Raw genomic sequence first — 27,890 nt, forward strand, 5'->3', positions numbered from 1 at the left:
TATTTCCCATCACATTCTGGTCCAAGGCTTATTTATTAATAAAATGGTCTTTATTTATTTCTCTGTTATCTTTGTGGAGATGATTTCTCCTTTGGGAGAAGATTTTTTAGTTTTCAATTATATTTTGTCGACATTTAAAAAGCACAGTAAAGAATATTTCTTGGGCCAGGCATGTTGGCTCATGCCTATAATCCCAGCACTTTGGGAGGCCTAGGCAGGCAAATAACTTGAAGTGAGGAGTTCCATACCCGCTTGGTCAACATGGTGAAACCCCGTCTGTATGAAAAATACAAAAATTAGCCACGCATGGTGGCGCGCGACTGTAATGCCAGCTGCTCCTGAGGCTGAGGCTGGAGAATCCCTTGAACCCAGGAGGCAGAGGCTGCATTGAGTCAAGATCTCACCACTGCACTCCAGCCTGGGCGACAGAGAAATTCTCTGTCTCAAAAAAAAAAAGAGAGAGAGAAAGAAAAAAGTAAATAATCATTAAAAAAATGAAGTAATAGATTTCTTCCATAAATGTACTGGGACAATTAACTGGATATCCACATCGAAAAGAATAATGTTGGATCCCTATATCACACCATCAAAAATTTTATTTAAAAAAGATTTATTTTATTTTATTTTATTTTTTTTTTAAGGGAAAGAAAGAGAGATTAGGAAGGGAGACCTGTGGCAGTGGGTGTTACTTTGTCGCCCAGGCTGGCTTGGAACCCCAGGCTCAGCCATTCTCTCCTTTGTTTCCTGAGTCCCTGGGACCTCAGGCTCCCGCCCTCGCGCCTCTGCTGTGTTTAAGCAGCAGGTGGTGACCTCACTCCTCCCTGGCCTGAGCACTCCCTCCCGCACCCCAGCCTGTGGTTTTAAGGAAGTCTCTGAAGCTGAGCACAAGGCGGACTCTCCCTCCCGAGTGAATGGGACAATAGAAAGGGAGAGGATTTCTATTCTGTTCTGTGGGCCGTCAGCGTGATATCGTACGTGCCGCCCAGGCAGGGCTTTGCATTTCACATTCTAGTTTGCATCCCAGTTCCAGATAAGTCCAGGGCTTTGGAATCATTCCTCAGACTTTCTGGCGCTCTCGCCTCCAAAACCTGAAAACAGATGCTGGGAGAGCCGCTGAGACGCGCAGGTACCGCCCCGGCCCCGCCCTCTGCCGGTTCTAAAGGGCAGGGTCTGTCCTCCTGGTGCCCCCCCCCCCCGGCTGCCTCGCCCAGGCGCCGCCAACCTCCTCCCGCTTCCCGTCCAGGCCTGGCTTCTGTCCTGCGCGCGCAGATTAACCCAAACCCGGAAGCGGATCGGGTGGCGTGAAGGTCACATCGCGGTGGTGAGTTTTGCTGTGTTGCATTAAGTCTCCGATTCCCAGGTCCCCGGCATTTCTGTCCCTGGGACGTGGGGTCCCCACAGACCTCGAAATTCTCTCTGGTCTTCGTTCGCCCAGAGCAAATTGTGACATCCCCGTGAGAGCCCAGGGGTCGCTTCCTTTTGGGTTTAAAGTCGTCCGGAGGCTGTTCTCGTCCCCAGTCTTTCTGCTGTAGGTCAATGTATACACTTCCTGTTGTGTAGTTTTTCTGCTCAAAACCTTGTTCTGACTCATCTCGCCCCGCGCTATTTAAAGTCCTCACCGGTGAGGTGGATTCTTGCCCAGGGCGCGCCTTGCAGCCTCCCCGTCGTTGGGCCCTGGAGCGCCGTGCCGCAGCCTCAGTCCCGGGGAGATCGAGTCCTCTGTTGGGTCCTGGGATCCTGCAGACCATATCCTTGTCCTAAGGCGCCGTCGCCCCGCAACCAACCTCCCTCCTCTTGCCACAGCCTGCTGCTCCCGAGCTCTCCCCTCCGCAGTCACCGCTTCCACTGAACCCGCATTGGGGAGGTGCCCGGGGCCTGTCCTGTGACACGGGGTGTTCTTGCCTGCCGAGCTTCAGCCCCTGGAAAATGCGCTCCTACGGGATGCAGGCATCTTACTCCAAACCTCCCTGCGATTGTGTAGGCCGAAGGGATTAGGAGGCAGACAGCAGTAGAAAACCTGAGACAGAGAAAAGAAGAAGAAGAAAAGCCCATAACAGATGGAAAATAGAGGATTGGTAAGGGATATGCCAGGAGATGGCAAAAGTGGGAAAAAAAAGAAACAAAAAAACTTAGGAAAGCAGAAGAAGAAAAGCAACTGGAGAAATGTAGAGAAAAGCTAGAGACACAGAGAGATGAAGGACGGCAAGGTAGGGGGAGTGGCAGCAAAGAGGGAGGCTCATCAGAGTGAAGGAGAGAGGGAGGGATTTGGAGCCAGGACAGACAGAGCAGAGTGGTGCTTGTGTCAAGGAGAACAGTCGGAGAAGCACAGCAGGGAGGACACCTGGACATCTGGGGTGCCACAGAGTGGGGACAGGGGAGTATGTCAGGGAAGAGAGAATTTAACAGGGAGAGCAGAGGAGGCTCAGAGATGGGAGAAGAGGCAGAAATAGATGGAGATTGAGGACAACTGAAAGACTGGGGAGAAAGAGCATTAAGAGGTTAATAAGTTGCCAGGATGGAGCAGAAGAGGTGGAAGAGAAGGAATAGAGGGAAGAAGGAGATAAACAGCAGAAGAGGAGAAGGGTACAAAATGAAGAACAGAATCCCAGGGAGAAAGAAAAGAAAACAAGAGCTAGAGAGAGACGGGGAGAATGAGAGATAGGTACAGAATTAGGGAAGGAAGCACCGTAATGAAGACAGAGGGGCTGGGCACAGTGGCTCACGCCTGTAATCTCCACACTTCAGGAGACTGAGGCAAGGGGATTGCTTGAGTCCAGGAGTTTGAGACAAGCCTGGGCAACATAGTGAGACCCCCATCTCTGCCAAAAAAAACCAAAACAAAACCAGTAAATAACCAGGCCTAATGGTGTGCACCTGTACTCAGTCCAGCTGCTCTGGAGGCCAAGCTGGGAGGATGACTTGAGCCCAGGAGGTCCAGGCTGCAGTGAGCTGATATCATGTCACTACACTGCAGCCTGGACAACAGAGAGAGATCTTGTCTCAAAAGAAAAAAAGGGCGAGAGACTTTGGGTTTAGATGAGTGCGGGAGTTCATTGGATATGATTAGTTGTGACATGTTGACTTCCGTGTATATAATCTAACAACTGAAAACTTGTTTAAATTATACAGATGAGATTGAGAATTTCAAAATTTGTATCTATAAGACATGTACATTCTATAAATCCTGGCATGAGAGGTATCTTCCACTTGGAATCCCTATTCAGCCAGAGGGAAGTGACTTATTCAGTTGTGAATCACTGCCTTCCCTTTTCCTAGGATGGGGTAGGACGTGGGTAGTGAAGTGGGAAAAAAGTCACTGTCTGTTATTACATAATACTTTTAATTAAATTAATTAAATAATATCTTGAGGCAGGGTCTGGCTCTATCACCCAGACTGGAGTGCACTGTCGTGATCTCCTCTAACTGCAGCCTCAACCTTTTGGGCTCAAGCGATCCTCCTACCTCAGCCTTCTGAGTAACTGGGACCAGAGGCATGAGCCACCAAGCCCGGCTAGTTTTTGTTTTGTTTTGTTTTGTTTTGTTTTGGAAACGGAGTTTCACTATGTTTTCCAGGCTGATCTCAAAATTCTGGGCTCAAAGTATCCTCCTGCCTTGGCCTCCCAAATTACTGGGATTACAGGTGGGATTACAGAGATGAGCCACCGTGTCTGGCTTACATAGCCCTCCCCTTTTTTTTTTTGAGAGGGAGTTTTGCTCTTGTTGCCCAGGCTGGAGTGCGATGGCATGATCTCAGCTCACCACGACCTCTGCTTCCCGGCTTCAAGCGATTCTACTGCCTCAGCCTCCTGAGTAGCTGGATGTACATGCATACACCACCATGCCTGGCTAATTTTGTATTTTTAGTAGAGATGAGGTTTCTTCATGTTGATCCAGGCTGGTCTCTAACTCCCGACCTCAGGTGACCTGCTGCCTCGGCCTCCCAAAGTGCTGGGATTACAGGTGTAAGCCACCAAGCTGAGGCCATAGCAGTTTTTAAAAGGGATGTCAGGGCGTGGTGACTCACGCCTGTAATCCCAGCACTTTGGGAGACAGGTGAGTGGATCAGGAGGTCAGGAGTTCGAGACCAACCTGGCCAACACGGTGAAACCCAATCTCTACTTAAAATATACAAAAATTAGGCTGGACGCGGTGGCTCAAGCCTGTAATCCCAGCACTTTGGGAGGCCGAGATGGGCGGATCACGAAGTCAGGAGATCGAGACCATCCTGGCTAATATGGTGAAACCCCGTCTCTACTAAAAAATACAAAAAACTAGCCAGGCGAGGTGACGGGCGCCTGTAGTCCCAGCTACTCGGGATGCTGAGGCAGGAGAGTGGCGTAAACCCGGGAGGCGGAGCTTGCAGTGAGCTGAGATCCGACCACTGCACTCCAGCCTGGGCGACAGAGCGAGACTCCGTCTCAAAAAAAAAAAAAAATATATATATATATATATACACACACACACAAAAATTAGCCGGACGTGGTGGCAGATGCCTAAAATCCCAGCTACTCAGGAGGCTGAGGTGGGAGAATTGCTTGAACCCGGGAAGCAGAAGTTGCAGTGAGCCGAGATTCCATCACTGTATGCCAGCCTGAACAACAGAGCTAGACTCCGTCTGAAAAAAAAAAATAAAGAAAAAGTAAGGAATATCAAAGCCAGGCGTGGCGGCTCATTCATGCCTGTAATCCCAGCACTTTGGGAGCAAATCGCTGAAGGTCATGAGTTCGAGACCAGTCTGGCCTACATGGTGAAACCCTGTCTTTACCAAAAATACAAAAATTAGCTGGCCATGTTGACACATGCCTCTAATTCCAGCTACTCTGGAGGCTGAGGCAAGAGAATTACTTGGACTTGGCTGGGAGGCAGAAATTGCAGTGAGCCACGATCGCACCACTGTACTCCAGCCTGGGTGACAGAGTGAGACTCTGTCTCCCCCCCAAAAAAAGAAAAAAAAATTAGCCAAGGATGGTGACATGCATCTGTAGTCCCATCTACTCTGGAGGCTGAGGCAGGAGAATCTCTTTAGACAGGAGAATCATGCCACTGCACTCCAGCCTGAGTGATAGAGCATGACCTGGTCTCAAAAAACAAAAAAAGAAATAACAATCAGCTCTTTAATGTTTCCCTTTATAAAAGCAGTAGTCGTGGCCATGCGCGGTGGCTCACACTTAGTAATTCCAGCACTTCGGAAGGCTGATGCGGGTGAATCACCTGAGGTTGGGGGTTCGAGAACAGCCTGACCAATATAGAGACACCTGTCTCCATAAAACTACAAAATTAGCTGGGTGTGGTGGCGCATGCCTGTAATCCCACCTACCTGGGAGGCTGAGGCGGGAGAATTGCTTGAACCCAGGAGGCAAAGGTTGCAGTGAGCCAAGATCGTGCCATTGCACTCCAGCCTGGGCAACAAGAGGGAAACTCCATCTCAATAAATAAATAAATAATAAAAATAAAAGCACTGGTCCTATTCTCGAGTAGTCAACACCCATGACCAAATTCTCTCAAAGACCCCATCTGCAGGAACATCCTATTGGACAATAAGAACTCTGAACATTGCTTTTGGCCAATATAATCATTCAGACCAGGGAGCCGGCATCAGGTTTTTCTTGTTTTTATTGTGCAATTTGTTTTATACAATGTTTTCTGTGATCTTCGTTTATAAATTTTCCTAGTACACAGTCTATGTTTTGTATTTTATGCACAGTTAACTAGATAACTAAGGGCAATGCATATATATAAAATTGCTGTATTGCCTGGTGTTACCTAACTGTACCTGTGACATCATAATTACACCCTCCGACGCTGTTCGTCAGTTCTCATTCCTTTTAATGCTGTGTATTTACTTGAACTCATACATCAGAAGGTGGTGATCTTAACATGTATTTCAGTTCTCATAGTGCGTGGTGCTGGTGGGAAGTAGAAGTTGTGGCTTTTTTCTTTTTTTTTTTTCTTTTTGTTTTTTTTTTTGAGACGGAGTCTCGCTCTGTCACCTAGGCTGGAGCGCAGTGGCTGGATCTCAGCTCACTGCAAGCTTCGCCTCCTGGGTTTACGCCATTCTCCGGCCTCAGCCTCCCGAGTAGCTAGGACTACAGGCGCCCGCCACCTCGCCCGGCTAGTTTTTTTTGTATTTTTTAGTAGAGACAGGGTTTCACTGTGTTAGCCAGGATGGTCTCGATCTCCTGACCTCGTGATCCGCCTGTCTCGGCCTCCCAAAGTACTGGGATTACAGGCTTGAGCCACCGCACCCGGCCGTGGCTTTTTTCTTAAGAGGGAATTGTTTAGAATTCTGCAGGCTGTATAAATGTACTTATTGTTTGCTTGCTGGTTTTATCATGGGTTACAATGGCTTACTGATTAATATTTAAGATTTCACATATGGCTTTTCGGTATATGGTATGTAATATAACTGACACACTGCACTTGTTAATTTCAATAAGTCCCTGTTCTGCGTGGATATGGGTAATTTTATGACAGGTATTCAGAAAAAGATTGTATTAACTTTTTTTTTTTGAGATGGAGTGTCACTCTGTCAGTGCAGTGGCACAATGTTGGCTCACTGAAATCTCCGCCTCCGAGGTTCAAACGATTCTTGTGCCTCAGCCTCCTGAGTAGCTGAGACTACAGGTGCCCACCACCATGCCTGCCTGATTTTTGTAATCTTTTCTTCTCTGTGCAATGATTATTTGACAATACAGAATTTCCATTGATTTTGGTTACCCTTACATAAGCTTGTTGTGGATTATTTATAAATATAGTATGTTGTTTGGTCTTTTAGAATTTATTTGTATACAGTAGATATTCTGTAAATATGAAAAATATACAGTTTTCTTTTCCTTGTGTGACAGTGATATGTTTTTTGGAAACTGTGATGCACTTTAGGGTCACAGTGGAAAAACACTCCTGACTTTAGGCTTATACATGTTTCTGCCCTGTCAGTGTTTTGTCACGATATTGGAAACATGTAATCGCCTTTTATTAAAGGATCTTACTCCTTTTGTGCTCCTAAACTTTGAAGATCACGTTTGGGAAGTTTAAAATAAGTATTTTTTTGTGTCGTATTTCCACATTTCAGTATGGTTTACCATCTGGACTTAATTGGAAATGTATTATGTTTATATTTTGTAGATATCTCTTCCAAATGCTTGATGAAAAAGGTGGAAGGATCACTTGAGCCAGGGCGTTGAAGTCTGCAGTGAGCCCTGTTTTTGCCATCACATTCCAGCGTGGGTGAGTGAGCTAGACCCTGTCTCAAACAAACAAGCAAATACATGAGAGGTACAATTCCTCCTTTGAAAATAAAGAAAGAGATTTTCTTTCCTTTCGTCTCTTTTCTTAGGACATTTATTTAGAAAATTTGCAAATGCGTTTTCTGTCTTCTGAGATAGTCTTTTCTTCTTTCAGATGGAGACGGGGTTTTGCTCTTGTTGCCCAGGCTGGAGTTAAATGGTGTGATCTCTTGTCACTGCAATTTCCATCTGCCCGGTACATGCGATTCTCCCACCTCAGCTTCCAGAGGAGCTGGGACTACAGGCACCCACCATAATGCCTGGCTGATTTTTATAGTTTTGTAGAGACGAGGTTTCACCATGTTGGCCAGGCTGGTCTTGAACTTCTCATTTCAGATGATCCTCCAGGCTCAGCCTTCCAAAGTACTGGGATTACAGGTGTGAGCCACCACACCTGGCCCAGGGTTGTATTTCTGAAGAACTTGGGTACTCGCTTTGAAAGACAAACAATAGCCGGGTGTGGTGGCTCAGGCCAGTAATCCCAGCACTTTGGGAGGTCAACGTGGGCCAATCCCGAGGTCAGGAGTTCGAGACCACCTGACCAACATGGTGAAACCCTGTTTCTACTAAAAATACAAAAAAAATTAGCCGGGCATGGTGGCACATGCCTGTAGTCCCAGCTACTCGGGAGACTGAGGCAGAAGAATTGCTTGAACCTGGGAGGCAGAGGCTGCAGTGAGCCAAGATTGTGCCACTGCACTGCAGCCTGGGCAACAAAGCCAGCCTCCATCTCAAAACAAAAAGAAAAAAAAGAAAAGGCAAACAACAAGATAAATAGTACCTGTGTCTCAGTAGGAAATTAAATAATTCAAATATCAAATGATTCCAATTTAAAGCTTTGGACCTTTAAGTAATTCTGAGCCTTGAGAGGAATGTGGTCCTGCAACCTGAGTCCAGGGGAATGCAGGCGCAACTTCTAAGAGTTTTCCTGGCTGACCCTGGTGGCTCAAGCCTGTAATCCCAATACTTTTGGACACCGAAACTTCTGAGTCACTTGACTTCAGGAGTTTGAAACCAGCTTGGCCAGCTTGGTGAAACCCTGTCTGTATTAAAAATAGAGAGAAATTACAGGTGTTTGCCACCACGCCCAGATTATTTTTGTATTATGGTTAGTGTTAGGGTATTTCCCCCTCCCTCGGGATGATGCTAATTAGCTGACAGAGATTCTCAACTCTGTTACCAAGTAGAGCCAGGATGAACTATGTGTAACCAATGGCTTCTCAAGTCCTCTCCCCTGAGGACTGATTAGTGTTTATCTTGAAAACATGAACTTAATGGGTTGTACAGAACAGTGAAGTTGCTTTCTCTCTTTTCAACCTCTTAGCTGTTTGCCTCTATTTCCCATCACATTCTGTCCTGAAGTTTATTTATTAATAAAATAGTTTTAATTTCTCTATTATCGTCGTAGAGATGATTTCTCATTTGGCGGAATACTCTTTGTTTTTCAATTATATTTTCTCACATTTAAAAAGTGAAGTAAAGAATATTTCCTGGGCCAGGCACGGTGACTCACAAGTGTAATCCTAGCACTTTGGGAGGCCGAGGCAGGTGGATCACTTGAAGTCAGGAGTTCCAGACCAGCCTGGCCAGCATGGTGAAACCCCATCTCTACCAAAAATACAAAAATTAGCTGGGCGTGGTCGTGTGCGCTTGTAATAGCAGCTACTCCAAAGGCTGAGGCAGAATAGCTTCCACTCAGGAGGCAAAGGCTGCAGTGAGCCACAATCTCACAACTGCACCCCAGCATGGGCCACAGAGAAATACTCTGTCTCATAAATAAAAGGAAAGAAAAAAGTGAAAACAGGCCGGGCGCGGTGGCTCAAGCCTGTAATCCCAGCATTTTGGGAGGCCCAGACGGGCGGATCACGAGGTCAGGAGATCGAGACCATCCTGGCTAACACAGTGAAACCCCGTCTCTACTAAAAAATGCAAAAAACTAGCCGGGCGAGGTGGTGGGCGCCTGTAGTCCCAGCTACTTGGAAGGCTGGAGAATGGTGTAAACCCAGGAGGCGGAGCTTGCAGTGAGCTGAGATCCGGCCACTGCACTCCAGCCTGGGAGACAGAGGGAGACTCCGTCTCAAAAAAAAAAAAAAAGAAAAAAGTGAAAACGAGAGAAAGTAATAGATCTCTTTCACAAATGTGCTGGGACAACTAACTGGATATTCACATGGAAAAGAATAATGCTGGATCCCTATCTCACACCATGAAAAATTTTATTTAAAAGCGGTAAAAACAAAAGAAAAAACACACACAAGGCCAGCCGCAGTGGCTTACATCTGTAATCCTAGCAGTTTGGGAGGCTGAGGCTGGCGGATCACGAGGTCAGGAGATCCAGACCATCCTGGCTAACATGGTGAAACCCCCTCTGTACTAAAAAATGCAAAACAGAGGGGCATCATGGCGGGTACCTGTAGTCAAAGTTACTGGAAAGACTGAGGCGGGAGAATGGTGTGAACCCAGGAGGAGGTGCTTGCAGTGATCCAAAATCTTGCCACTGCACAGCCAGAGAGAGACAAGGAAGGGAGACCTACGGGAGGGGGTGTCACTTTGTCGCCCAGACTGGCCTGGACCCCCAATTTCAGCGATTCTCCCGCTGCTGCTTCTTGAGTAGCTGGGACCTCAGGCTTCAGCCCCGTGCCTGCAACCTTGTTTTGTTTAAGCAGCAAGTGGTGACCTAACTCCTCCCTGGCCTGAACACTCCGTCCCTCTTCCCAGGGGGAGGCCCTAGGGGAGTCTCTGAAGCTGAGCACAGGGTGGACTCTCCCTCTGGAGTGAATGGAGAATAGAAAGGGAGAGGATTTCTATTCTGTTCTGTGGGCTGTCAGCATGAAATCCTACCTCCCGCCCAGGCAGGGCTTTGCATTTCACATTCTAGTTTGCATGCCCGTTCCAGACAATTCCAGGGCTTTTGAATTATGCCTTAGCCTTCCTGGCCGCTCTCACCTCCAAAAACCCAGAAAACAGAGACGCTGGGTGCGAGGCCGAGAGACGCACGGTTCCCGCCCTGGCCCGGCTGTCTGCGGGTTCTAAAGGGCAAGGTCTCTCCGCCCCTACCCCGCCCAGGCCCCGCTACACTGCTCCTGGGCCCCGCCCAGGCCTGGCTTCTGTCCTGCGCGCGCAAACCCGGAAGGGGATTCCGTGGAGTGAAGGTCCTACCGCGGCGCGTGAGTTTCGCTGTCTTGTGTTAAGTATGCCCTTCCCAGGTCCCTGGCGCTTCTGTCCCTGGGACGTGGGGTTCCCACGGACCTGGAAATTCTTGCCTGTCTTCCTTCACCCAGAGAAAACTGAGACGTCCCCTTAAGAGTCCAGGAGTTGCTTCCTTTTGGGGTTGAAGTCGTCCGGAGGCTGGTCCCCTACCCGGTCTTTCTGTTATAGGGCACTGTATACACTTCCTATAGCGCAGTTTTCCTGGTCAAAACCTTGTTCTGACTTCTCCCACCCCATGCTTTTTAAAGTCCTCATCCGCGAGGTGGATTCCCGCCCTGAGCGCCTCCAGGCTCGCCTCCCAGGCTCCCGGCCCCAGTCCCGGGAAGGCTGCGTCTTCTTCCTGGGTCCTGGGTGCCTGCAGGGGCCACCCTTGTCTTAAGGCGCCGTTGCCCCCCAGGTCCCTCCTTGTGCCGGGCCCTGCTGCTCCCCAAGTCTTCCCTCTGCAGTCACCGCTTTCCCTGAATCAGCGTTGGGCAGGTCCCAGGGGCTTGCCCTATGACACCGGGTATTCTTGCCTGCCCATGCCCAGCTCCACCCCCCGGAAAATGCGCTTCTCCGGGATGCAGGCTTCTTACTTCAAACCCCCAGAGTGGTGCTGGTGGCCAGGAGAACAGGGAGAACCACGGAAGGAAGGACACTTGGGTTTTTGGGGTGCTAGAGAGTGGGGACAGGGGAATGTAACAGGGAAGAGAGAATTTAACAGAGCAGAGGAGACGCAGAGATAAGAGGCAGTAATATATAGAGATTGAGGGCGATCAAAAGATTGGGGAGAAGGGCAACAAGAGGTTAAATAAGGACCGACGGAGTTTTGCTCTTGTTGACCAGGCTAAAGTACAACAGCGTGATCTTGGCTCACCGCAACCTTCACCTCTGGGGTTCAAGTGATTCTTCTGTCTCAGCCTCTTGAGTAGTTACGATTACAGGCGAGCACCACCATGGCTGGCTAATTTTGTATTTTCAGTAGTGATGGGGTTTCTCCATCTTGGTCAGGCTAGTCTTGAACTCCTGACCTCAGTGATCCTCCCGCCTCAGCCTCCCAAGGTGCTGGGATTACAGGCATGAGCCGCCATGCCCAGCCTTTAATTTTTTTTTTTTTTTTGAGACACTCTTACTGTTTCCCAGGCTGGAGTACAGTAGCAGGATCACAGCTCAGTGCAGCGGCAACCTCCTGGGCTCAAGTGATTTTCCCACCTCAGCCTCTGGAGTAGCTGGGACTGGAGGAGTAGCCTGGCTAATGTTTATATATATATATATATATATATTGATTGATTGATTGAAACTGTCTTTGTCACCCAGGCTGGAGTGCAGTGGTCTCACTGCAACCTCCGCTTCCTGGAGTCAAGAGATTCTTGTGCCTCAGCCTCCTGAGTAGCTGGGGTTATAGGTGTGCACAACTATGCCCTGCTAATTTTTCTATTTTGAGTAGAGACCTGGTTTCTCCATGTTGGCCAGGCTGGTCTCGAACTCCTTACCTTGTGGTCTTCCTGCCCCGGCCTCCCAAAGTGCTGGGATAATAGGTGTGAGTCACCATGCCTGGCCTCATTGTTTTCAAAGTATGATATGTTTTCAGATATTTCTCCTTTTACCCAAGATTTCATTAGATCTATATTTTTTAACCATTTTAAAATTGTTTCTCTATGAAATTGTGTTCAGTTTACATTGAGGACTGTGTGCTTTCTAGTCTTTATCGTATATCGAAAACATTTTCTACTATGTGATATATGATTTTAGGTTGTTTCAGTGTGTAGTTGATAATGATATCAGGGACCTTTTTTCTTTACCCTAACATGAAAATTTAGTTGAAGTAGCCTATTCCATTTTCTTTTGTCATCAGAAAAAATGGTGATCTGTGAGCTTCTAAGTAAGTGTCTCCCTCAGGTTCCTCTGGTCCATAATATTCTCTACAGATGTTGAAGGATGGGCTGGATTGACTTGGAACCTTGGTTTAGCTGAGCCCATATGTTCATGAGAAAAGCATTTGCTCAGATCTCATTTCTACAGCTGCCTCTTTTTTAGTGTTTCAAAGACCTATTGCTATGTGTGCACAGTCGTGCATATTTTGAACATTTTTTTGGGAGTGAGTAATTATATGTTTGGGATTGATGCCATCAGAACCTTACAACTTGAAAGAAGTTTGCTTTGCTCAGGTATATAAAAAATAGTCCTGGAATTTTTGTTTGTTTGTTTGTTTTTCTTTGAGATGGAGTCTTGCTCTTTCGCCCAGGCTGGAGTGCAGTGGCATGATCTCAGCTCACTGCAACCTCCACCTACCAGGTTCAAGCAATCCTTTTGCCTCAGCCTGTCAAGTAGCAGGGACTGTAGGCGTGAACCCCCAAACCTGGCTAATTTCTGTATTTTTAGTAGAGATGGGATGTCACCATATTGGCCAGGATAGTGTCGAACTCCTGACCTCGTGATTCACCCAGTTTGTCCTCCCAAAGTGTTGGGATTACAGGTATGAGCTACCTTGTCTGGCTGCTTTTTTTTTTTTTTTTTTTTTTTGTAAGATCAAGTGTTACCCTATCACCCAGGCTGGAATGCAGTGGCACAATCTTAGATCACTGCAACCTCTGCCTCCCAGCCTCAAGTGATCTTGCATCATCCTCCCAAGTAACTGGGACTACAGATGCATGCCATGAGCTCTGGCTAATTTTTTGTATTTTTGGTAGAGATGGGGTTAACTATGTTGCCCACGTTGGTTTCAAACTTCTAGGCTCAAGTGGTCTGCCTGCCTCAACTACCCAAAGTGTTGGGATTACAAGGGTGAGTCACCACTCCTGGCTAGTCTTGGAATTTTCTAGAGGGGAAGACCAAGCTAGCCTATTGGGCCTTCCAGGCCATCACATGGGAATCAGCCACACCTCCTTCCTCCTCACCTCGGAGCTTCTCAGGATAACTTGGGGAGATGTCTCCCGCCGTGAGCCTCGGTGAGCCCACCTGTAACATAGAGGTGAGGAATACGACCAGGAAAGCTCAGTCAGAGTGACACTGACCCCTGAAATGACTGACAAAATACAGTGTGTGGCTTTTCTTCTGGGAGAGGTTACTGCTCATTTGAAACTCAAATTTCAAGTGGATTCCAGCTCTCCAAGATGAGCAAAAACAGGGGATTAGACTCAAATCACCTTGAACCTTATCATCTCAGAGCTTTCAGCCACCTACACGACTCCATGTCCCCTGCAGGCCTCACCACTGAGCTTTACAATCCTGTGTCCAATTGTCTCCTCAGCTCTCTCCTGGGACATCAAACAGTTATCCCCACCTTCAGGTGTCCATAAGTGACTTCCTAAATCCCCAAACACATTCCCTTGCAGTCTGCACAGCTCAGTTGAGAGTGACTGTGTTCTTCCAGAAACTTAGCCGAACTTGAAGTATGTTTTAAATATGGAAAATAAATTACATTATTTGTAAGTGTTGTAATTTATAATATAAAGAGAAACTTACATGTATATGTGAAAAGAGTGAGAAGATACATCACCTCCAATTTTTTTTTTTTTTAAGACAAATTTTCACTCTTGTGGGCCAGGGGGAGTGCAATGGCACGATCTCGGCTCACTGCAACCTCTGTCTCCTGGGGTCAAGGAGTTCTCCTGCCTCAGACTGCCGAGTAGCTAGGATCATAGTTGACTTTCAAAATTCTTTTGGGTTGTGGGAGAAAAATGTTTGAAGACCGTATCCCTATGTGTCTGTGCCCCCAGGACCTCTCTGACCTCATCTACCTGTGCCCTCCTCTCTTCCACTGCTCCAGCCACATGGGTCGCTTTCCTTTTCCTGCTGCTGAGGTTGCTCCTGTCTCAGGGCCTTCGCTTGAGCTGTCCCTCTGTCTAGGACTCTCTGCCCCTCAGCTGCAGGTGACAAGCAGCCTTTCTTTGCTAGTTCCCTGTTCTGATATCATCTTCTTGGGTTTCCTTTGTGATCTCCCACAGCCCCCCATTTGACATTGCAGCTGTGAAACCAGAAAATCTTACACAGATCTCAGTTAATTTAGAAAGTTTATTTTGCCCGAGGTGGTCGGGGCAGAGCTTCATTTTACACATATTATGGAGACATGAGGCATCAGTCAGTACATGTAAGAAGTACATTGGTTTGGTCTGCATGGTGGCCAACTTTAAACAAAGGCAGGAAGACTTGAAGCAGGGCGGGGGCTTCCAGGTCACAGAGAACTGAGGCACAAATGGTTGCAATCTTCTGAGTTTCCTTTTTTTTTTTTGAGATGAAGTCTCATTTTGTCACCCAGGCTGGAGTGCAGTGGCAGGATGTCGGCTCCCTGCAACCTCTGCCCCCTGGGTTCAAGTGATTCTCCTGCCACAGCTTCCCAAGTAGATGCCCCGATCATTTCTGTATTTTTAGTAGAGATGGGGTTTCACCATGCTGGCTGGGCTGGTCTCCATGTCTTGACCCCAAGTGATCTGCCTGCCTAGGCCTCCCGTAGTGCTGGGATGACAGACAGTCCTGAGCCACTGTACTGGGTTCTTTTGAGTTTCTGATTAGCCTTTCCAAAGGAGGCACTCAGATATGCATCTATGTCAGGGAGCAGAGGGGTGACTTTGAATAGAAGGGGAGTCTTGTTCCCTAAGCAGTTTCCACCTTGACGTTTCTCTTTTGCTTAGTGATTTGGGGGCCCAAGGTTTATTTTCCTTATAGCCCAACCTTCATCCCACCTCTGGTCCACATTTACTGTTCTGTGTGATTTTTTTTTTTTTTTTTTGGAGACGGAGTCTTGCTCTGTCACCCAGGCTGGAGTGCAGTGGTGGGATCTCAGCTCACTGCAAGCTCCGCCTCCCACTTCAAGCAATTCTCCTGCCTCAGGCTCCTGAATAGCTAGGATTACTGGTGCCCACCACCATGCCCAGCTGATTTTTGTATTTTTAGTAGAGACAGTGTTTCACCATGTTGACCAGTCTGGTCTTGAACTCCTGACCCCATGATCCACCCATCTCTGCCTCCCAAAGTGCTGGGATTATAGGCGTGAGCCACCGTGCCCGGCCTCACTGTGATTACTTTTGTGCCTTTGCCATCCACTGTCTGGATCCTGGTGAGAACAAGGCCCCAAGGGAAGAGCAGAGCCAGAACGTGGGGCTGTGCTGGGCTCGCCCCTCTGAGTGGAGCTCAACCCTGGCTTCACATTAGACTGCAGAGCATTTTACAAATAGAGCTTTTGTGCTGCTTTACTGGGATTCTTATTCTGAAGGGCTGGAGTCCACCCTCAGTAATAGCTGCAGTGGCCCAGGTGCTTGTCATCTGTGTGCAGCATTGAGCATCGAAGCTCTGTGTCCCCCGTTTCTGACGGCTGAGCTCAGCCTGTGATCCACAGAGAGATGAGGGACTGTCCTCTGGGTGGGGTTTGATGAGGGAAGAGTCTGTACCCTGAAGGGGAGATCAGTCCAGCCCAGCTTCCCCCTGCTGCCTCGTGTGTGGGGGCTTCTCCAGGAGGGGAGTGAGATCTGAAGACCAGGGTCAAACGTACACTTATAGGTCTTCCTGTGGGGCTTTCTTATCTCTGCATGGTCTCTGGTGCAGTGGGCAGTGGGGGACCATCTTTCTACAGGGTGAGGTCTCCCCTGTTCATGTGTTTTTGTCACGGGAAGGGAGTGAGTCATTTCTAACATGAAGTCTCACTTTTTTTTTTCACATACAGGATTGATTTCTAAAGACTCAGGTTACGTGAGGAAGCAGCTGAGAAGAGGAAAGGAAAGCAGTCAGGCATGGCCCTTCCTCAGGTGAAGTGATGTTCCTCTGGGGATTAATCTGTCTCTTTCCTTTCTGAAATGCCAGGAATTGTAGTAGCCAGTCTTTTCTGAGTCTGAAGCATTTTGCCTAACAGGTTCACTCACACTCACCCATGCCTGCCCTCAATTCCTGTCACCTGTTCTGAGATTCTGTCTCCTGTGACCCAGTGACATGAACTTGGGAAGAGGCTCTACTGGGCATGGTTGTGGGAAGGGCTCACACCCCATCTCTACTAAAAATACAAAAATTAGCTGCATGTAGTGGTGCATATCTGTAATCTCAGCTACTCAGGAGGCTCAGGCAGGAGAATCACTTGAATCCGGGAGGTGGAGGTTACCGTACACCGAAATTGTGCCACTGCATTCCAGCCTGGGAAATGGCGTGAGACTCTGTCTCAAAAGAAAAAAGAGAGAGAGAGAGAAGGTGTCGCTCTGTGGCTTCGTTCTGGAGTACAATGGCACAATTCAGAGTTTACAGCAGCCTCAAACTCCTGGGCTCAACTAATCCCTAATTTAACCCCCCAAAGAGCCTGAATAATAGACATGGGTCACCGTATGTATGTATGTATGTATGTACATATTTCTTTATTTTAAGATGGAGTCTCACTCAGTCACTAAAGCTGGAGTGCAATGGTACCATCTTGGCTCAATTTAACCTCCCCCTCCCAGTTTCAAGCAGTTCTTCTACCTCAGCCTCCCAAGTTGCCTGGACTACAGGCACGCACCACCACACCCAGCTAATTTTTGTATTTTTAGTTGAGACGGGGTTTCATCATGTTGGTTAGGCTGGTCTGGAACTCCTGACCTCATGATCTGCCTGTCTCAGACTCCCTAAGTGTTGGGATTAAAGGTGTGGGCTACTGTGTCCGGCCTTATTTTTTATATTATATTTTTATTTTGTTGTCCAGGCTGGAGTGCATGGTGCAATCATAGCTCACTATAGCCTTGATATCCTGGCCTCAAGTGATCCTCCCGTCTTGGCCTCCCAAATTGCTGACATTCTTGATGGCAGATAGCCAGCCCGGCCTGACTCTGCACGTTGTTGAGATGGAGTCTCGCTCTGTTGCCCAGGTTGGATTGCAGTGGCGGGATCTCAGCTCACTGTAACCTCTGCCTTCTGGCTTCAAGCAATTCTTTTGCCTCAGCCTCCCGAGTAAGGCATTTGCTGCCACGCCTTGCTAATTTTTTTTTTTTTTGTTTTGTTTTTTTTTTTGAGACAGAGTCTTGCTCTGTCACCCAGGCTGGAGTGCAGTGGCGCAATCGCAGCTCACTGCAAACTCTGCCTCCCGGGTTCATGCCATTCTTCTGTCTCAGCCTCCTGAGTAGCTGGGACTACAGGTGCCCACCACCACTCCCGGCTAATTTTTAAAAAATTTTTAATAGAGACAGGGTTTTACCGTGTTAGCCGTGATGGTCTAGATCTCCTGACCTCATGATCCGCCTGCCTCGGTCTCCTAAAGTGTTGGGATTACAGGCGTGAGCCACCGCGCCCAGTCTTTTTTTTTTGTATTTTTAGTAGAGATGGAGTTTCACCATATTGGTCAGGCTGGCTGAACTCCTGATCTTGTGATTCTTCCGGCTCAGCCTCCCAAAGTGCTGGGATTATAGGCCTGAGCCACCGTGCTTGGCCAAACTCTGCACTTTTTTTTTTTTTTTTTTTTGAGACGGAGTCTGGCTCTGTCGCCCAGGCTGGAGTGCAGTGGCCGGATCTCAGCTCACTGCAAGCTCCGCCTCCCGGGTTCACGCCATTCTCCTGCCTCAGCCTCCCGAGTAGCTGGGACTACAGGCGCCCGCCACCTCGCCCGGCTAGTTTTTTGTATTTCTTAATAGAGACGGGGTTTCACCCTGTTAGCCAGGATGGTCTCGATCTCCTGACCTCGTGATCCGCCCGTCTCGGCCTCCCAAAGTGCTGGGATTACAGGCTTGAGCCACCGCGCCCGGCCCAAACTCTGCACTTTTAATGACTCATGGTGGAATGGGAAGTGGAGATAGGCATCAGTGGTACAGGATGCTTTATTATATCATTGATTTTATTTTATTTTATTTTATTTTTGAATTGACTCTCATTCTTTCGCCCAGACTGGAGTGCAGTGGTGTGATTTCGTTTCCCTGTAGCCTCTGACTCCCGGATTACAGTGATTCTGTTGCCTCAGCCTCTCGGGTAGCTGGGATTAGAAGTGCACACCACCACGGGTATAATGGCATGATGCGTGTGTATGAACACATGGATGGATAAGCCCATGGTTTATGTAGGAAACACATTTGCAATAAGTTTTATTTTTTATAATAATTGTAATGATTTTAAGTATTTTTCATTGTTGTCAACTATCATCATAATGAGTTAATAGTAAGAAGGGGCCAGGCTTGGTGGCTCACACCTTTAATCCCAGCACTTTGGGAGGCTGAGGTGGATAGATCAAGATGTCAGGAGTTCAAGACCAGCCTGGCTAAGATGGTGAAACCCCGTTGCTACTAAATATACAAAAATTAGATGGACACAGTGGCAGGTACCTCACACCCCAGCTACTGGGGAGTCTGAGGCCAGAGAATGGCTTGAACCTGGGTGGCACAGGTTGCAGTGAGCTGAGACATCGTGCCACTGCACTCCAGCCTGTGCAATAGAGTGAGACTCCGTCTGGGAAAAAAATAAAATAAGAAGTATCGTGAAGGATTATATGCATGCCTGTGTGTGTCCATTCAGTGACCTTGTAGGATGCTCCATGTTCTTACCCTTGGACTTTTATCACATTCTCTCCAGTGGATAGACTTGTGTCAGTGTCAGTTTAGTTTAAAGCTGTGTCTGTTACTTAGGTGTTTATATTCACATGTGAAACCCAGACATCTGGATTCGGGTGCTTGTGTTGATATTTTTAGCTATTTGATTTGTGGCAAGTTTCCTATAGTGTGTGTGATGCAGCTGTCTCCAAGTACAGATCTTTCTTCATGGGGTAGTATGTTATTTTGTGGCCTAAGACACGGGAAGCACTTAGAACAGTGTGTGGCACATGTGAAGCATTCAAAAATGTTAGTCATGGCTATTGCTGTGATCATGACAGTTTTTTTTTTTTTTTTTTCCTTGGAGATGGAGTATTGCTCTGTCACCCAGGCTGAAGTGCAGTGGCATGATATTGGCTCACTGCAACCTCTGCCTCCTGGTTTCAAGCAATTCTCTGGCCTCAGCCTCCTGAATGTCGGGGATTACAGACACCCACCACCACGCCCAGCTAATTTTTGTATTTTTAGTAGAGAAGAGTTTTCAGCATGTTCCCCGACTGGTCTCGAACTCCTGACCTCATGATCCACCTACCTCAGCCTCGCAAAGTGCTGGATTACAGGCATGAGCCACTGTGCCTGACCAATCATGATAGTTTTTAGATTCATACTTTTCTTTCAAAGACATTGCACTTTGTCCTCTCTGAAACAGCACTTGTATTTTAGCTCACCTAGAGACTAAAGGTCACCTGTATGTGGAACGTAATATCTGACATATCTGTAGAGAAAACTCTGTGTTTGTTTGTTTGTTTTTTTTGAGATGGAGTCTTTCTCTGTTGTCAGGCTAAAGTGCAGTGGTGTGATCTCGACTCACTGCAACCTCTGTCTCCCAGATTCAAGCGATGCTCCTGCCTCAGCCTCTTGAGTAGCTGGGAGTACAGACCCACAACATGACACCCAGCTAATTTTTTGTATTTTTAGTAGAGACGTAGTTTTGTCATGTTGGCCATGATGGTGTCAATCTCTCGACCACATTATTTGCCTGCCTTGGTCTCCCAAAGTGCTGGGATTACAGGCGAGAGCGACTGCCCATCACTGCTTTTTTTTTTTTTTAGATGGAGTATCAGTCTGTTGCCCAGGATGGAGTACAGTGGTGCACAATTGGCTCACTGCAGCCTCCATCTCCTGGGTTCAAGTGATTCTCCTGCCTCAGCCTCCTATGTAGCTGGGATAACAGGTGCCTGCCACCATGCCCGGCTAATTTTTATATTTTTAGTAGAGACAAGTTTTCACCATGTTGGCCATGCTGGTCTTGAACTCAGGACCTCAAATAATCTGTCTGTGTTGGCCTTCTGAAGTGTTGGGATTGCAGTCATGAACCACCACGCCTGACCCTGTGTTTCCTTTTTATTTATATAGTTTTTATATTGTCCATAAAATCCAGACTTCCCTAATGACTGATGGGATCTTAACATCTTTCAAGGAAAAGTATAATAAAATGCAACTATAGGCCGGGCGCGGTGGCTCAAGCCTGTAATCCCAGCACTTTGGGAGGCCGAGATGGGCGGATCACGAGGTCAGGAGATCAAGACCATCCTGGCGAACACAGTGAAACCCCGTCTCTACTAAGAAATACAAAAAATAGCCGGGCGAGATGGCGGGCGCCTGTAGTCCCAGCTACTCGGGAGGCTGAGGCCGGAGAATGGCATGAACCCGGGAGGCGGAGCTTGCAGTGAGCTGAGATCCGGCCACTGCACTCCAGCCTGGGCTACAGAGCGAGACTCCGTCTCAAAAAAAAAAAAAAAAAAAAATGCAACTATAGGGAAAAAATATTCAAAAATACCTTAACTTGGTTTTGTCAGAACATGGTCTTTGATCAAATACATACTTCTTTTCTCTTTTCTCATTTCCTGTGAAGGTGATAACTCCTCCATAATGTTTTGTGGAAATGTGTGTTTCATTTTAGGGACGCGTGACTTTCAGGGATGTGGCTATAGAATTCTCACTGGCGGAGTGGAAATGCCTGAACCCTGCGCAGAGGGCTTTATACAGGGAAGTGATGTTGGAGAACTACAGGAACCTGGAGTCTGTGGGTGAGGAAAATGTCCCTGTAGGCCTGAGGAGTCTGCTGTTGTCTGTCTTGGCTCTTCCTGGTTTTGTATTCTCTTTTGTGATTTTGCCCCATACATGTTTGTTTTTGTTTTTGTTTTTGTTTTTTGAGGTGGCGTTTCACTCTTGTTGTCCAAGCTGGAGTGCAATGGTGTGATCTTGGCTCACCATAACCTCCGCCTTCCACGTTCAAGTGATTCTTCTGCCTCAGCCTCCCAAATAGCTGGGATTACAGGCATGTGCCACCATGCCCAGCTAATTTTGTATTTTTAGTAGAGACAGGGTTTCTCAATGTTGGTCAGGCTCATATCTAACTCCTGACATCAGATGATCCACCCACCTTGGCTTCCAAAACTGCTGGGTTTACAGGCATGAGCCACCGTGCCCAGCTCATTCTCGTTTTTGAGGAGCATCACAGAAGCATCTCTCACTGGCACTGTGACAATGTTCATCTCATAAACTAATGATCATGTTCTCTAAGCAGCAGTCAGTGGTGTTGAAATTCCTCCCAGCAAGGACGTCATTCGGGCTCACAGCCTCATATGTATGAGGCTCTTCACTGAACTCTTGCTCATTTCACATTTTCATACCAATATGTGTCATTGTTCATTTTTAACAAGAAAACCTCTGTTCAGTTTGTTGTAGGATCAACCCTGTAGCAGATATGGTTTTCATCAATGTTGTTGAGGGAGCTTGTGAGATTGAATGAGGTTTCCATAGTTTAATTCTACTGTCATTTCCTTAAGATACACAGTGGCTTTCAAGTTGCTCGTTTCTATGGTTTTTTTTGTTTGTTTGTTCGTTTGTTTTGAGTCAGAGTCTCTTGAGTGCCGTGGTGTGATCTTGGCTCACTGCAACCTCCACCTTTTGGGTTGAAGTGATTCTCCTGCCTCACCCTCTTGAGTGGCTGGGATTACAGGCATGTGTCACCACACTCGACTAATTTTTGGTAGTTCTATTCCAGATGGTGGTTTCGCCATGTTGGCCAGGCTGGTTTTGATAGCCTCGTCTGACGTGATTCGGTTGCCTTGGATTCCCAAAGTGCTGGGATTACAGGCACGAGCCACTGCCTATCCGAGTTTGTTTTTAATGGATATCTGCGTTGGTTTTTTCTCTTTACTATTATAAATAATACTGCCAGGCTGGGTGCGTTGGCTCATGTCTGTAATCCCAGCCCATTGGAAGGCTGAGGTGGGTGAATCACCTGAGGTCAGGAGTTTGAGACCAGCTTGGCCGACATGGTGAAACCACATTTTTTTAAAGGTATAGTTTCTTTTTTTTTAAGATGGTGTATTGCTCTGTCACCCAGGCTGGAGTGCAGTGATGCAATCTCAGCTCACTGCAACCTCTGCCTCCCAGGTCAAGCAATCTCCTACCTGAGCCTTCTGAGTAACTGGGATTACAGATGTGCACCACCATGCCCGGCTAATGTTTTCTATTTTTTTAGTAGAGACAGTGTTTCACCATGCTGGCCTGGCTGATCTCAAACTCCTGACCTCGTGATTCACCCTCTCGTCCTCCCAATGTGCTGGGATTACAGACATGAGCCACTTCACTCAGCCTGGCTCTGTTTTCACAAACACATCTCTACCTACTCAGCCAGAGGATCCTTGTTCACCCCCGTGGTCTCCTGCATTGCTCTATTGTACTCTTCATAGTTTACTTGTTTTGTGTGTGTGTGTGTGTGTGTATGTGTATGTATTTCTGGAATCTACACAAGGCATATTGTTGAGTATATGCTTGAAACTAGAAATCAGAGGTATTGAATTTAAGAGATGTAAAACTGCTTTCACCTCAGGCCACCATACTGCTGCTTGTTTGGATCTCGTTCATTCTTGTCCCTTGCCCATATTGTAATTTGCATAGTTAACCTTGGGTCAATATTTTACCATTGCTAAATTAGTTCCACTTTCCTCCAAGCTCAAGATTTGGTCTATCCTAGTGGAATTCTATTCCCACAGATGTGCACGCACAAAGTTCGCTCCTACGTGCCAATTACTTCCTGCCTTCCACACTTACCCTTCCTTTCCTGGCCTTGCCTCACATGATACATTGATCTGGATGCAAATACAGTTTCTTTCCAGTCTATTGATTTTGTAATGCTGAACACTCCAATTTCCCCGTGAGCCCCTCTCCTCCAACACTACTCTCACTGAGTAAGTCAAGACCTTGTTCATCTACTGGACAAAATTATAGGAGGCTGCCTGAATCAATGTGTGCAGGGCATGATGACTCAGCACATGATCCATGAGGGATGACTTGGCACCACTGTAAGCAGCACAGCTCAGCCCTTTTGTCCCAGCCCAGCCCTTGTATCCCCCTTGGTGTACTTCTTTCTGTTCTGCTTGTATTTTCTGTGTGCAGTCATTTCCTGTAATGCCTGGGCTGACTATTGTGCCTAAGTAGATGTCGTGGGATCCTTCAGGTCCAGGATCAAGTCTTGTCCCTCACTTACCGTATGTGCAAATTTGGATCATGTACATGAACACTGTGGGCCTGCTGTCGTTATTTGAGAAATTATGTTAATTTGCCTCCAGGGTTTTTTTTTTTTTTTTTTTCTTTGAGATGCAGTTTTGCTCCTGCTGCCCAGGCTGAAGTTCAATGGCAGAATCTCAGTTCATTACAACCTCCACCTCCCGGGTTCAAGTGATTCTCCTGCCTTAGCCTGCCAAGTAGCTGGGATTACAGGCATGTGCTACCACACTGGCTAATTTTGTATTTTTAGTACAGATGAATTTTCCCCATGTTGGCTAGGCTTGTCTCGAATTCCTGACCTCAATGATCTGTCTATCTAAGCCTCCCAAAGTGCTGAGATTACCGGCATCAGCCACTGTACCCGGCCTCTTTTTTTTTTTTTTTTCTTTTAATGGAGCTTCCCTTTACTTGCCCAGGCTGGAGTGCAATGGTGCAATCTCGGCTCACCGCAACCTCCACTTCCTGGGTTCAAGTGATTGTCCTGCCTCAGGCTCCTAAGTATTTGGGATTATGCCTGGCACAAACCTGGCTAATTTTTGTATTTTTAGGAGAGAGGGGGTTTCTCCATATTAGTCAGGCTGGTCTCGAACTCCCAACCTCAGGTGATTTCGTTCACCTGCTTTTTAAAACAAGTGAATACTATTAGATGACTTCATATACATTTTATACTACAGTCTCAACTTCCTTTGTTTAGTAAGATTTGTCAGCCTTCAGTGATGTTGATGATGAGATGCCCATTTTCCTGTCTCACTCATCTCACTGTTCTGTCAGAAATAGCTTAGACTGGCCAGCTGCAGTGACTTTCGCCTCTAATTCCAGCACTTGGAAAGGCTGAGGTGGGTAGATGTCTTGAGGTCAGGAGTTTGAGAGCAGTCAGGCAAACATAATGAAATCTTGAATCTACTAAATTAAAAGAAATTGGACGGGCATGATGGTTCATGCCTATAATCCCAAAATTTTGGAAGGCCGAGACAGGCGGATCACCTGAGGTCAGAAGTTCAAGACCAGCCTGGCCAACATGGTGAAACCCCGTCTGTAGTAAAAATACAAAAATTAGCTGGGTGTGTTGGTATGCACCTGTAATCCCAGCTTCTTGTGAGACTGAGACAGAAGAATCACTTGAACCTGAGAGGTGGATGTTGCAGTGAACCATGATCGTGCCACTGCACTCCAGCCTGGGTGACAGAGTTAGATTCCATTTCCCAAAAAAAGAGAAAAAAAACAACAACAACAAAAACAAATTAGTGAGGCATGGTGCATGTGTCTGTAGTTTCTGCTACTCAAGAGGCTGAGGCACGAGAATCTCTTTAGGGAGGAGAATCGTGCCACTACACTCCAGCCTGGGTGATGAAGCATTACTCGATCTCAAAAACAGACAAAAAAAGAAATAGCTTAAACTGGAAAGCTTAAGACATAGCAATTTATTTCTCATGAATCTGGAAAGTGGAAAATCCAAGAGCAAGATGTCAGCTAGATTGGTTCTTGGTGAGAGCCTTCTTCATATAAATATGAAGTGTCATACTGAAGTGTCACATTTACACACTTCAGTATGATTTACCATCTGTAGTTAATTAGAAACCTATTGGTGTTTATATTTTGTAGATATCTCTTCCAAATGCATGATGAAGGAGATCTTGTCAACAGGGCAGGGCAATACGGAAGTGTTCCACACAGGGACATTGCAAAGACATGAAAGTCATCACATTGGAGATTTTTGCTTCCAGGATATTGAGAAAGAAATTCATGACATTGATTTTCAGTGTCAAGAAGATGAAAGAAATGGCCATGAAGCACCCATGACAAAAATTAAAATGTTGGCTGGGAGTACAGACCGATATGATCAAAGGCAAGCTGGAAACAAGCCTATTAATGATCAGCTTGGATCATGCTTTCATTCGCATCTGCCTCAACTCCACTTATTTCAGATCAAAGGTATAATTGCTAATCAACTTGAGAAGTCTACCAATGATGCTCCCTCACTTTCAACATTCCAAAGAATTTCTTGTAGGCCCCAAATCCATATTTCTAATAACTATGAGAGTAATTCCCCAAATTCTTCACTAGTCGCACAAAAACAGAAAGTACACATGAGAGAAACAAGTTTCCAATGTAATGAGAGTGATAAAGCCTTTAATTGTAGCTCAGTCTTAAGGAAACACCAGATAATCCATTTAGGAGACAAACAATATAAATGTGATGGAGTAAAACCTTACAAGTGTATTGAGTGTGGCAAGATCTTTGGTCATAATTCAGCCCTTGTAATTCATAAGGCAATTCATAGTGGAGAGAAACCTTACAAGTGTAATGAATGTGGCAAGACTTTTAATCAACAATCACACCTTTCACGTCATCACAGACTTCATACTGGAGAGAAGCCTTACAAATGTAAGGTTTGTGACAAGGCTTTCACGTGTCATTCCTACCTGGCAAACCATACTAGAATTCATAGTGGAGAGAAACCTTACAAGTGTAATGAGTGTGGCAAGGCTTTTAACCAACAATCAAACCTTGCACGTCATCATAGACTTCATACTGGAGAGAAACCTTACAAATGTGAAGAATGTGACAAAGTTTTCAGTCAGAAATCAACCCTTGAGATACATCAGAGAATTCACACTGGAGAGAAACCATACAAATGTAAGGTTTGTGACACAGCTTTCACGTGTAATTCACAGCTGGCACGACATAGAAGAATTCACACTAGAGAGAAAACTTACAAGTGTAATGTGTGTGGCAAGACCTTCATTCACATGTCATACCTCGTATGCCATCGTAGAGTTCATAGTGGTGAGAAACCTTACAAGTGTAATGAGTGTGGAAAGACCTTCAGTCACAGATCATACCTTGTATGCCATCGTAGAGTTCATAGTGGAGAGAAACCTTACAAGTGTAATGAATGTGGCAGGACCTTCAGTCACAGGTCATCCCTTGTATGCCATCGTAGACTTCATAGTGGTGAGAAACCTTACAAGTGTAATGAGTGCAGCAAGACCTTCAGTCGCAGGTCATCCCTCCTATGCCATCGTAGACATCATAGTGGTGAGAAACCTTACAAGTTTAATGAGTATGGCAATAACTTCCGTCACTGGTCATCCCTTGTATACCATCGTAAACGTCATACTGGAGAGAAGTCTTACAAATGTACTGTTTGTGACAAGGCTTTCGTGCGTAAGTCAGTCCTAGCAATACATACTAGAATTCACAGTGCAGAGAAACCTTACAAGTGTAATGAATGTGGGAAGGCTTTTAAGCAACAATCACACCTTTCACGTCATCATAGAATTCATACTGGAGAGAAACCTTACAAATGTGAAGCATGTGACAAAGTTTTCAGTCGCAAATCAACCCTTGAGACACACAAGAGAATTCACACTGGAGAGAAACCGTACAAATGTAAGGTTTGTGACACAGCTTTCACGTGGAATTCACAGCTGGCACGACATACCAGAATTCACACTGGAGAGAAAACTTACAAGTGTAATGAGTGTGGTAAGACTTTCAGTCACAAGTCATCCCTTGTATGCCATCGAAGACTTCATGGTGGAGAGAAATCTTACAAATGTACAGTTTGTGACAAGGCTTTCACGTGTCGTTCCTACGTGACAAAACATACTAGAATTCATAGTGGAGAGAAACCTTACAAGTGTAATGAGTGCGGCAAGACCTTCAGTCACAGGTCATCCCTTGTATGCCATCATAGACTTCATAGTGGTGAGAAACCTTACAAGTGTAATGAGTGTGGCAAGACCTTCAGCCAGAAGGCATCCCTTCTATGCCATCGTAGACTTCATAGTGGTGAGAAACCTTACAAGTGTAATGAGTGTGGAAATACCTTCCGTCACTGGTCATCCCTTATATGCCATCGTAGACTTCATAACGGAGAGAAATCTTACAAATGTACGGTTTGTGACAAGGCTTTTGTGCGTAATTCACTCCTGGCAAGACATACTACAATTCACACTGCAGAGAAACCTTACAAGTGTAATGAATGTGGGAAGGTTTTTAATCGACAGTCACACCTTTCAAGTCATCATAGAATTCATACTGGAGAGAAACCTTACAAATGTGAAGCATGTGACAAAGTTTTCAGTCGCAAATCACACCTTAAAAGGCATAGTAGAATTCACACTGGAGAGAAACTTTTTAAGTGTAGTGAGTGTGGCAAAGCCTTTAGTGAGCAGTCAGTGCTTATTCACCATCAGGCAATTCATGGTTTAGGGAAAGTTGACTAATGTAATTGTGTCCGGAATTGGTGGGTTCTTGGTCTCACTGAGTTCAAGAATGAAGCCACGGATCCTCGCGGTGAGTGTTACAGTACTTAAAGATGGTGTATCCGGAGTCTGTGCTTTCAGATGTTCGGATTTGTCCACAG

General features: G+C 46.4%; 2 protein-coding genes across 8 annotated transcripts in view; both read left to right on the forward strand.

Moving 5' to 3' along the window:
* The window catches only part of LOC112613507 (zinc finger protein 888-like), a 57,518-nt gene that overhangs the window by 9,449 nt on the left and 20,179 nt on the right, over nucleotides 1–27,890 (forward strand). The gene's annotated exons all lie outside the window — the stretch shown is intronic.
* LOC112613506 (zinc finger protein 808-like) lies at nucleotides 1,268–27,812 on the forward strand. Of its 7 annotated transcripts, XM_025369095.1 has the most exons (6): nucleotides 1,292–1,321; nucleotides 7,126–7,227; nucleotides 16,132–16,213; nucleotides 20,901–21,027; nucleotides 25,121–26,147; nucleotides 26,232–27,812. In XM_025369095.1, the coding sequence occupies exons 3-6, from the start codon at nucleotides 16,199–16,201 to the stop codon at nucleotides 27,748–27,750; spliced, it is 2,688 nt and encodes an 895-aa protein (XP_025224880.1). In that variant the 5' UTR covers nucleotides 1,292–1,321; nucleotides 7,126–7,227; nucleotides 16,132–16,198; the 3' UTR covers nucleotides 27,751–27,812. The 7 variants fall into 7 exon arrangements, with proteins under 7 accessions (XP_025224877.1, XP_025224882.1, XP_025224881.1 ...); XM_025369091.1 differs by having other exon boundaries at nucleotides 25,121–27,812; XM_025369092.1 differs by lacking the exon at nucleotides 7,126–7,227 and having other exon boundaries at nucleotides 1,268–1,321; nucleotides 25,121–27,812.

The sequence above is a fragment of the Theropithecus gelada genome, chromosome 19 (assembly GCF_003255815.1).
Source record: "Theropithecus gelada isolate Dixy chromosome 19, Tgel_1.0, whole genome shotgun sequence".
Classification (NCBI taxonomy): domain Eukaryota; kingdom Metazoa; phylum Chordata; class Mammalia; order Primates; family Cercopithecidae; genus Theropithecus; species Theropithecus gelada.